Consider the following 11,196-nt stretch of genomic DNA (forward strand, 5'->3'; position numbering starts at 1 on the left):
ATTTTGATATAATGTAAATTTATAATTTTATTTATTTGATAATTTTCATTGCGATTTGCAAGAAATGGGTTCGTTGATTGATAATGAAAATAAGGGTCACATATCGAGTAACATTAATGAGATGGTAATGAAAATTTTATTTGATAGTCACATTATTTGTTGAATGAAATTATATTGTATTAACCATTTCGTAAATATAATAATCTCGTGTCGAGTACCGCGTATTGAGGGTCGATTTATAATGTAGGGTTTCAATGGGATGAACGCGTAATACCGTTCTTAGAGTTAGCGGAGTTCGGATCGCAGACATTGATCCGGACTTTTGATCTGCGATATGACTTAATTTCTGCTTTAGTCGAGCGATGGCGTCCGGAGACGCACACATTTCATTTGCCATGCGGGGAGTGCACCATAACTTTAGAGGACGTTGCAGTACAGCTAGGGCTCCCCATCGACGGGAACGTGGTCACGGGCTTAAGTTCGATCTCGAGGCCAGCTCGCCTTTGCTACGAGTTACTTGGACACTCCCCAAGTGAGGGGAAATTTGCCACATTGCGGTTTTCATGGCTAAAGGCCAATTTTGAGCATTTACCCAATACTGCCACTGAATTGGAGGTTATGCAGGCCGCTCGAGGTTACATTATGCACCTTATAGGAGGTGTACTCGTGCCGGATTCACACTGCAGTGAGGTCAGTTTGATGTATCTACCGCTACTGTCTAATTTGCATAACACGCGTTCATACAGTTGGGGGTCTGCAGTGTTAGCCACGCTGTACCGCGAACTTTGTCGGACGACAGATCCTTCTGCGATGGACATAGGTGGATGCCTTATACTGTTGCAGTCTTGGGCACTTTATCGGATGCCATTCTTGGCATCCATTAGTCACCAGCCATATATATTTCCACTTGTTAATAGGGGAAACCATTTTTATTTGGTCACCTACAGTGGTACTATGAGAAGGGGAAACCATTTTTATTTGGTGGGCGGTCGATGGTAGTTCCCCCTCATACGACACGGATTGGGCAATATTTTCTAGATCCGCATCATGCACTAGCTCCGGAGCCAGAGCCAGAACCAGAGCCGGAGGCAGTGCCGGACCCAGAGCGGGGGCCAGAGCCGGAGCTACACTCAGGGACTAGTTCTTATCATCCAGATTTGGGGGCCGATGACTATTTCCCGGGCTCTTCAGCCTAGGGATATTATTCAGATTTTGATATATTCAGCCCACTGCCACATCTGCACTCTACTCCTCCCTACCATATCCACCATCATACTCTACTCCTCCCGGCCCATATCCGGCCGTTCTCTACTCCACCCGGCTCGAGTTCATCAAGAGCATTTGAGACATTCTCTACACCCTTACATATGGACGAAGAGAACGTTGATCGTCAGAAGTCGCCCACAACGTGAACGCCGAGCTCCACAAAGATATACCCCTAGAACCACACCATCAAACCATCAATTTTAAGGGTTTTGTAATATATTGAAAGGATAAGGTTATTTTTACCCATTTTCACAACTTGTCGTTTCGATCTGCGTTCTTATAATCTCAATAGAAGTTAACCGCGATTTTCCGTCTCAAGAAAGCGGATCACCATGGCACACCAAAACGCCTAATGGCGCAACTCGATTTATTTATGTAATGAATATTTTGGCATTTTAATTAACAATTTAATTTTTTGCAATTTAAATAGTTAACTTTGTATTTATGTAATGACTTTTTGCCATTTTATTTATCAATTTTATGGTTTTTATTTATTATTTAAATAAATAAACTTTATACTAACTATGTAAGTCAAATTAGATTAACTGCAACAAATTGTTGACAAATTTACGATTCAATCCTTTTAACATGTCATGAAACTACATCTCAATTTCTACCCGATTGCGACGATTGTCCAACATGGTAGTTTCGGAACGGGCATTTACTTCGATTATGACCAGCTAATCTGCATACGCCACACAGCTTTCCGTCGGATTTCTCTCTAATGTCCATTTCATTACGAATTCTGGATGATTGTGGACGACCTTTCGGGTTCCTACGTAACCCTTTATCTGGAATAAGCTCGAAGGTCGTCGGAGGTACCTCCCAAGTAGATAGGTCAGGAAGCACGGGGAACTCGTTCTCCCATACACGTAACGTGCGTGCAAGGGTGTACACTTCATCGATAAAATGTTCTACATTGAGTGAGACTTTAGCACAAGCTGCTACAACATGTGCACATGGATAATGAAGTGTTTGAAACCTCCTGCAATCGCATCGTCTATTTTGAAGATCAACTCCGTAGGATCTAGGTGGTATACCAGGTCGACGACCGATAGTCTCAGTAACTCGAAATGTTTCATTACGTCGTGAATATACTTCTACAGTCATTGACCTGGCCATCCGACGGTTTACAGCAATTGCATCCCTGACATCTTCTACAAATACGTGTCCTGCCTCTATTTGGTTAACTTGTTGTTGACCCATTCTTGGCATTAAGGTAGCCAACCTGTAGAATGTAGCTGAGAAGACAGATGAAATTGGAAGATGTCGTGTTTTTAACAACACAGCGTTGATCCCCTCCACCAAGTTTGTGGTCATTTGACCATAACGAAAGCCCTCGTCAAAACTTTGAGTCCATTGCCACGGCTCCATAGTACCCAACCACTGTCGGAAAGATGTGTTTGTTTGACCCTCCATGTCGCTCTCAAGTCGAGTCATTCTTTGGCGAAAAATGTGTGGCTCTAACTCGTACGCTGCATATTTATTAAGTAAAGATAAGTTATAACACTGCCCTAAAACATTAAAACTTATATTGAAAAGATAAAGCAATCCTTTACCCATTCTCACAACTTGTCTCTTCCATCGCATTCTTATAATCTCATTGGAAGTTAGCGCGATGTCTTGGGATGCGAGAACGGATCTCCATGGCATACCGGAACGCCTAATGGCGCAATTAATCCTTTCCTCTATCGAGATAATGCAAATATTATCGTTGCTAATAACATACCTCCGTAGGTTGGTAAGGAAGAATTCCCACGATTCCATGTTCTCCTTATCGACAATGGCAAATGCTATCGGAAGCATGTTCCTGTTGCCGTCTTGAGCAATCGCAAGAAGTAGGATCTGTGTATATTTTCTATATAGGCAGGTCCCATCTACTTGCACAAACGGCTTGCAGTGGGGAAATGCGCGCACACATGGATCAAACGTCCGAACATTCGATGAAAATTTTTTTCCGGATTGTAGTTGGTCATCCGCCCGTAATAAGGTCGTGGTTCGCAACTCAATGACGGTCCCCGCACGTACTCCTCATAGCGACTATCCATCCTTGTAACTCATTATACGATGCATCGAAATCTCCATACAATTGTTCCATTGCCATTTGTTTAGCTATCCATGCCTTTCGGTATGATACTCGATCATCGAATCGTACGCATTTTAACAATCGAGATGAAACTTTAATGGTAGGCATGTCTTTCACCATTGGCATGATGCACGTCATGATAGTTTTGGAATCAAGTTTTCGATGATCTTCATCATACGTGTTGAAGTGCATGTGTGAGGCCCAACAAATTTTCGTATCTCCCACATCTGCGACTTCTGGATAAATGCAGCTCGTATCCGCCAATTGCAGCCTTCCGCCGACCTCCAACACTCTCCAATGTATAATGTCGGTTTAGACGTTACAACTTTATAGTCTACTGATATATTCATGCTATACCGCTTAATGGCAAAAACACATTCTTCCTTACTTTCGAATCTTTGGCCTACGAACAACTCCTTAGAATCAGAATATACAGCTATCCGGTGAGCAGGTAGTATTTGAGTAGTACTGAAACTCAATTGCGTCTTGTTGCATCGGGTCTATCCGAGACATGTGTACCCCAGGATTATTGTGTATCGCAATACGACGAATCTGGTTCCCGACTGAAGACGCGTTAACGTTTCTATCATCATTAACGCCTTCGTCGTCAATATCATCCGGGACCTCGTCTATGTCGGGATCACTCTCACTATCGACTTCGTGATCAGAAGGATCACTACTATGGTATACATCATCACCAACCACATCAGTCTCGGGTGTAGCATTAAGATCAATGTCGATCCCGTGTATAGTTGATTGGCTATCAACGTACGATATCGGAACCACCATACACGGCTCTTGAGCTCTATCTTCTTCACCTAATGAAGTGGGATCTTCAGTTGCCTCTATACCATTAACTCGACAAATAATCGAATCGGTGCATTTTGGTTGCTTCGAGTCCCACAATAAAGAGCGACCATTGTCTCCACGTCTTCATCGTCTACGACTTCCATTTCGGTGAATTTTATGGGATCCGTCGAAACTGGAAACTTGTAGAAAAGTTTCGACATCCTTCTCTCACAACGTTTATTTTTCAAAATTTTCAAAACAGTTTCCAATAGAAAAAAAATACATAAAATTTTTAATGCAAAAATTTTCATTCATAAGCTAACAAAATTAATAACCTAACAAAATAACTTTCAAATAATAAAATTACTAACAAAACTTTACATTCTATTTACAAAAAAAAAATACTAAAATACCTTATCCTCTTCCTTGTTTTCTTCTCCTATCTTTTTTTTCTTCTCCTATCTTCTTCTTTCCGTTCAACTTTCGTATGCTAAATTTTGTGTATATGAAACCATTTGATTTTCGGAGTATATATAGGGAAAAGTTAAGCACGTGTGGGCCTCACCACAACCATATTCATTTGCGTCTCGAGAAAGGCTCGATTAGTCGCGCCTCTCAAGTAGGCGTAATCTGATTCGATTTATACGCAAGTCATACTAACCCTAAAATAAAAAATAATATTTTATTTAAAAATTAATATAAAATAATCATTTGCTTTGTCACGATAGGCGCGAATGAAAAAACCCAATTTTCAGTATATAATTGGGTGACAACCTATTTGATAAATAATTTTTTAAAATTATTTTAGTAAAAAACTCTAAATAATTATTAAACTTAATAAAATTTTTTCTTTTCTCTCGGTGGCATGGGAGGTGTAGGGCCGGGGTGGGGGGGACACGTGGCGGGCTGCAGGAGTCACGCCTCTCAGCAGGAGCGATCTGGTCGCGCCTCTGCAGGAGGAGCGATGAGTCGCGCCTCCCGGGTCCTGCTCGACCGGTTTTGACCCGATCAATTTTAAAAATTTAAAATTATTAAAATATAATAAAATAATAATATTTAAAAAATAAATAAATTATATTATTAAAAAAAATAGGTCGCGCCTGTCAGATAGGCTCGACCCAAAAAAACAACCCATTTCCGTAAATAATGTATCTGACACCCTATTTTGGTATTTTAAAATTTTTTTTTAACCCAATTGGGTAAAAAACCCCAATTTAATACTTAAAAGTATGCTTATACCATGTTTTTTGGTTCAATTTTTAATTGACGTTAAAAAAAATTCGTGGCTATTTTAGCCAATAAGAAAGGGCCATGTGTCATTTTTAAATAAAAATATAAAAGATTAGAAGTGTATATAATCTAAAATTATTATAGTATCAATTTCCTAAAAAAACTCGTATAGCATCAATTATTTTTTTTTAAATCAATATTCTTCATAGTTTCAAACTCAACATTGAAATTTCCGGTAGATAACCACCACTGGCCACCATGATCCACTGCTAGTTGTCATTTGCTAGTGGCTGTTTAAGTTCAAATTTTACCATTCTCTTATTTTTTACTTTCTCTTTTTGTTTTCCAAATTCTTTTTTTTTAAAGAAGATTAGATTTTTCTAGCCCTATAAACTAATTTCAAAACTTCAACTCCAAATTTGAGTAATTTTCACCGTTGGCTATCTGCAACTTTTGTTATATTCTTTCCTTTTATAAGTGTCCCGTTCGCCATTTATATCAATCAAGTAATGCCCAATTTAATCCAAATTGCTTTTACTGAACATTAAATTTATCACTTTTCATGCTTTTACTTTTTTTATTTTTGGGTGTATCCCGATGTTAGTTATGATATAAATACGTTTATGTGGTGATGAAAAGATTTTATCAATGTTGTTTTTTTTTTTCTATTGAGTTGAAAGATGGAGAAAGGAAGAAGAAAAGTGGGAAGAAGATGAAAGAGGAGAGAGAGAATCGGAAAATGTGGGAAAATAATTTAATTAAAAACTTTTTTATTTTTATTTTTATTAATTTAATTTAATAAATATATTTTTAAGTCAAAAAGATAAAACATAAATAATTTTAGTTTTTTTAAAAATTATATATTTATTTCATGTTTATTTTAAAGTTTATATATTATAATTCCTTTTATAAGTATTTTTGAATTTTTATATATTTATTTTTATTTTTATAATTTTTAAGGTTTATAATTTGATTATAAAAAATACATTTTTTATAAAAGAATCTCACATGACATTTTTTATTTATCATAACATGTTATGTGGTATTCTTTTATTGGTCAAAATAGTTAAAATATTTTTTATAACATCAAGTAAAATTAACCATAAAACATAACTTCAATATAAAAAAATAGAAATATATAATATGAAATAAAAGCTATACTTCAAGAATTAACTAAAATATTATGACACGTGTCACTCCAATGGCATTCTATAAATATGATAATGATGTATAATGTATAATGTCTGCGAAGCACGTTGGGCCTTCAATCAATTATACTAATAGAGACAAATGTTGGGTTTTTCAAGGGCCATTCATGTTGGGGTGGTGGAATTTGTTTAAATTTGATGTTATTTTATCTAAAAATCAATTATTAGTAAATGTTTAAATCGTGAATGAAAAATTTATATAAAATTTTATGCCAAGGATAAATACAACTTTGACTGTAAATACAACTTTGACTGTGATATCAAGATTAATGATTAAAAATTAATGTATTGTCAGTTAAAATCCTTAGATTATAATTATTTTTAAGGATTAAATAAAATTAGTTCCTAAATTATATATATTTTATTTATGTACTTAAATTATTTTTATTAAAAGTAATACATAAATTATAATTTTGTTAAAAAATTATGACATTTTATTTATTTTCTTTTATTTTTCTTTCACCAATTTTCATCAATTACTTTTTGTTAAAAAGTAGTTTAAATACTTAAATGAGAAAATTAATATAGTTTGAGATCAATTTTTTATTTAAGCCTTTTTCTAAATTTATTTTAAAAAGCTGATTATAAATTATATTTGTTGCTTTGTAAAAGTAAGGGTAAACTATATACTGAGGTAACTCAATTATGGTTTACTATATAAAGTTACAAAATAATTGTTTAATTATTTTAAATTTTTTATCCTTAATGTAAAAATAGAAACACTTAAAAATTCAAGATAATTAGTGACTAAAAAAATAAAATTAAATAATTAAATAATATTCTGTAACTTTACATAATTAAGTGATAAACAAAATTTACAGCACCATATTGAACTTCTCATAGTTAAGAACAAAAAAAAACGGTAATTGAATCACCTAAAGTGCAAGTTAATTTAAAATAATAATTCTTTTAATAATTTTAAAGCGTAAAGGTATATAAAAACTTGGGGCTAAATTTTAATGGTTTAAGGTTGATAGTTTTGAGGCCTACGTGTTGGTCTGATCACGTTGTAGTCGGTGAATGCCAAATGAAGCTTAGTTGTCATATAATATTCAACTGCTCCCTAAAAGCATGTAGTTTGGAACCTTGAGCAATTTCGTTTTGTGATAATTCATGCATGCATGCACTGCCTTTTTGAGAATAAAAAAGGTATTCCATTAAAGAGACAAATCGTTTATGAAACTTCAACATTCTACAAATGACACAAGTTCTGATCGAACTCAATTTAAGTTTCCTAACAGACGACAAGAATTAAAGGCACAACGCAGAGCCTTTTAAATCTTCATTATGATGGTAAAATTCCAATTATGCTGTGGCTGGGGGAAAAACAAGGTACAACACAACTCTTCATCGAAAACAAAAATCAATAGGTATGAATCAAACTGACCCGGACTCCATCTGTAGTCGATAGACATTTATGCTACTGCAGGCATGTCCTTGAGCCATGGATCCAGTGGCTTACCAATTGAGTACACTATGAAACCAATCTCCCTCAGCTCATCCGCGTTCACGATGTTCCTTCCATCGAAAACAAAAGCCGGCTTTTGCATGTTGTCGTATATCCTCTTGAAGTCAAGTTTCTTGAATTCGTCCCACTCGGTCAGAATGCAAATTCCATGGGCATCTTTGGTTGCCTCATAAGCATCCCACACACAGCTGACTTGCTTGACAGTCGTGGGACTCATGGGTTGCAAGTGAAGAGGATGGTCCCAGTCAAACTTGTTCATGGAAAGATCCCGTTGGACCTGGTCTTCGGTCACCTGCGGGTCATATATGCTCAATCGAGCTTTGTCTCCCAAGAGTCCTTTGCATACATCGATAGCAGGGGTCTCCCTAGTGTCACCGGTATCCTTCTTAAAGGCGAACCCTAAGATAGCAATCTTTTTGTTTGAAACGGTGTTAAACATCGAGGAAACAACACGGTTAACAAATCGGTTTTTCTGATAGTCATTGATCTTAATGACTTGCTTCCAATACTCTGCCACCTCAGGAAGGCCATTGCACTCGCAGATGTAAACCAGATTTAGAATATCCTTCTGGAAGCAGGATCCACCAAAACCGACACTAGCATTCAAAAATTTGGGTCCAATCCTTGTGTCCTTACCAACAGCATAAGAGACCTGCGTAACATCAGCCCCGGTTGCCTCACAAAGAGCAGACATGGCATTCACGGATGAGATCCTCTGAGCCAAGAAAGCATTGGCAGCAAGCTTGGAAAGCTCTGCAGACCAAAGATTGGTGGTAAGAATTCTCTCCTCAGGAACCCAATGAGCATAAACCTCCTTCAATGCTTGGACAGCCTTATTGCCTTCTGGGGTTTCCCGGCCTCCGATAAGAACACGATCAGGATTAAAAAGATCTTGAATTGCAGTTCCCTCAGCAAGAAATTCTGGGTTCGAAAGAATTTGGAATTTGATTCCCTTGCTGTTGTGGGTGAGAATCTTTTCAATTGCCTCAGCAGTTTTGACAGGGACTGTTGATTTCTCAACAACAATCTTGTCAGATTTCGATACGTCCGCGATCATGCGGGCAGCACTTTCCCAATATGTAAGGTCTGCAGCTTTGCCAGCTCCGAGCCCCCGAGTCTTGGTGGGAGTGTTGACAGAAACAAAGACTATATCAGCCTCACGCACATGTTTCTCTACATCAGTGCTGAAGAAAAGGTTTCTGCCACGACACTCCTTCACAACACCATCAAGACCAGGCTCATAGATAGGGAGCTGGTCACTGTTCCAGGCAGCGATCCTAGGTACAGAGATATCAACGACAGCCACTTCAATATCCGGACATTTAAGCGCGATCACAGCCATTGTAGGCCCACCAACATAACCAGCTCCAATGCAACAGATCTTCATTTTGTTTTTGTATACTACCACCTGAAAAAGAAGAAGCAAATATTCAAATACCATAATGGTGAAAACCATTCCTCGATCTGCCCAAAAGCCGCACAAACCGAATCATAAACCTAGAAGACACCTAACAACTAATTTCATTTTGAAAACAATAAGACCCAAATGACAAGTTCTATGTAGACACGGAACTAAGCTATGTAATGTGGTTATCCGAAAACAATATATCTCATAAGCAAGTGTTATAGCATCTCACTATCACCTTTCCAAATGCTTCTCTAAACATGAAAACTAGGCTAAGCTCTGATAATGCTACGTGATTCTCTCAGACAAAAACAATAACCAGAGAAGAATATACCATCAGATCTAACCAAGCCATTGAAGAACCGACAACTATCTCAAGTTACATTTTGACAAACAGATCAGAAAAAGAAAAAAAAAACCAGATCCGGAACTTTAAAGGGGAACTAATGAAATCAGCAGAATTCAATTCAGATCCATAGAAATTAGCTGTGATTCAAAGTTCCCGTTCAAGTTCCTTAACCAAAATATTAAGATAATTTACAGATCAACCAAGAATCACAATTTGACAAACAGATCTGTTTGGTCAAACCAATCAAGACCAGCTTATTTTACAAAATTGAGAACTATTTGCTTTGCTTCATGAAAAAAATGTTAGAAAAGAAATTGATTTTGAATCTAGTCAAATAGAGACTCAGATCAAGAACAACCTCTCAAGAAGAGGCAAAATTTGAGCCAGTTAACAAACAGAGCAACATCAACTAACAAAGACAAAAATTACCGATTTTAATTCATGGAAAACCAATGTCAAAAGAGTAGGAAAATATGAATATTGCCAAATGGAAACTCAGATCAAGAACCAACAACTCAGAAAAAAAAAAAAAAGGTCATTCTTCGAAGCAGAACAAGACGCACGAAAAACACTACTAGCTAACTCAACTCAAATCAACGAAGAGAACATCAAAGGAAAATAAAAATGGAATAATTTGCAATAATTTACCTCAAAAAAATTGCTCTTTTTTTAAAAATAGAGACAAAGAATTCAGAGGAAAATGAAGAGGAAGAAGAGAGGAGCTTTGCTTCTTCAACGATATGAAAATCAGAGAAGCGGGGATAGTGATTTTATACTCAACATTGTTCCGGTTTTACCCTTGTCATATTCCAAAAATTCCTTACGTAAGCACAAAAGAAGGAAGGGGGTGTATATGTAAAGTGATGAGCGACTGAAAAGTTATATCAACTAAAATTGGCTGGCAAGTGAAACGGTGCCGTATTCAGAATGTATTAAAATATTCTCAACGCGGTTCTTTTTTAACAGCTACGCATATTCTGGTCTGTATTCAAATGACATTGAGACCTTCCTTGATGCTGCAAGCAAAACCGTTTTATTATTTTTATTTTTTATTTATTTATTCAAATGCCCGACGTTTAGGAGGGAAAATATTTATAATCTTTTTAATAATTAATTATATATATTTAATACATTCTTTCTTTTGTTGTTGATAGATTTTTAATTATTTTTATATATAAATATAATGACATAAAATTAAATGCAATTTTAGAGTCTTTCCCTTTATGTTTTTTCCGCAAGTTTATGGTTACATTTCTTGAAAAGCTTCACATGGGCTCTAAAATTGACGCTCCTAATTAATTATACCCAAATGTTAGCTTTTAATATATTTCATATACTTTAAGACTTTCTACCTTCCTTTTATATACATATTTTCTTTTCTATTTTAAAGACCAA

At 36.2% G+C, this 11,196-nt stretch overlaps 1 protein-coding gene across 1 annotated transcript; it reads right to left on the bottom strand.

The window, feature by feature from the left end:
- Positions 1-7,710: 7,710 nt before the first annotated feature.
- LOC108473554 (UDP-glucose 6-dehydrogenase 1) lies at positions 7,711-10,598 on the bottom strand. The gene is made up of 2 exons (XM_017775199.2): positions 10,450-10,598; positions 7,711-9,455 (listed from the first exon to the last, which is right to left on the bottom strand). Exon 2 carries the CDS (start codon positions 9,432-9,434, stop codon positions 7,995-7,997), a length of 1,440 nt encoding a protein of 479 aa, XP_017630688.1. The 5' UTR covers positions 9,435-9,455; positions 10,450-10,598; the 3' UTR covers positions 7,711-7,994.
- Between the last annotated feature and the right edge of the window lie 598 nt (positions 10,599-11,196).

This window comes from Gossypium arboreum, chromosome 11 (genome assembly GCF_025698485.1).
Source record: "Gossypium arboreum isolate Shixiya-1 chromosome 11, ASM2569848v2, whole genome shotgun sequence".
NCBI lineage: Eukaryota > Viridiplantae > Streptophyta > Magnoliopsida > Malvales > Malvaceae > Gossypium > Gossypium arboreum.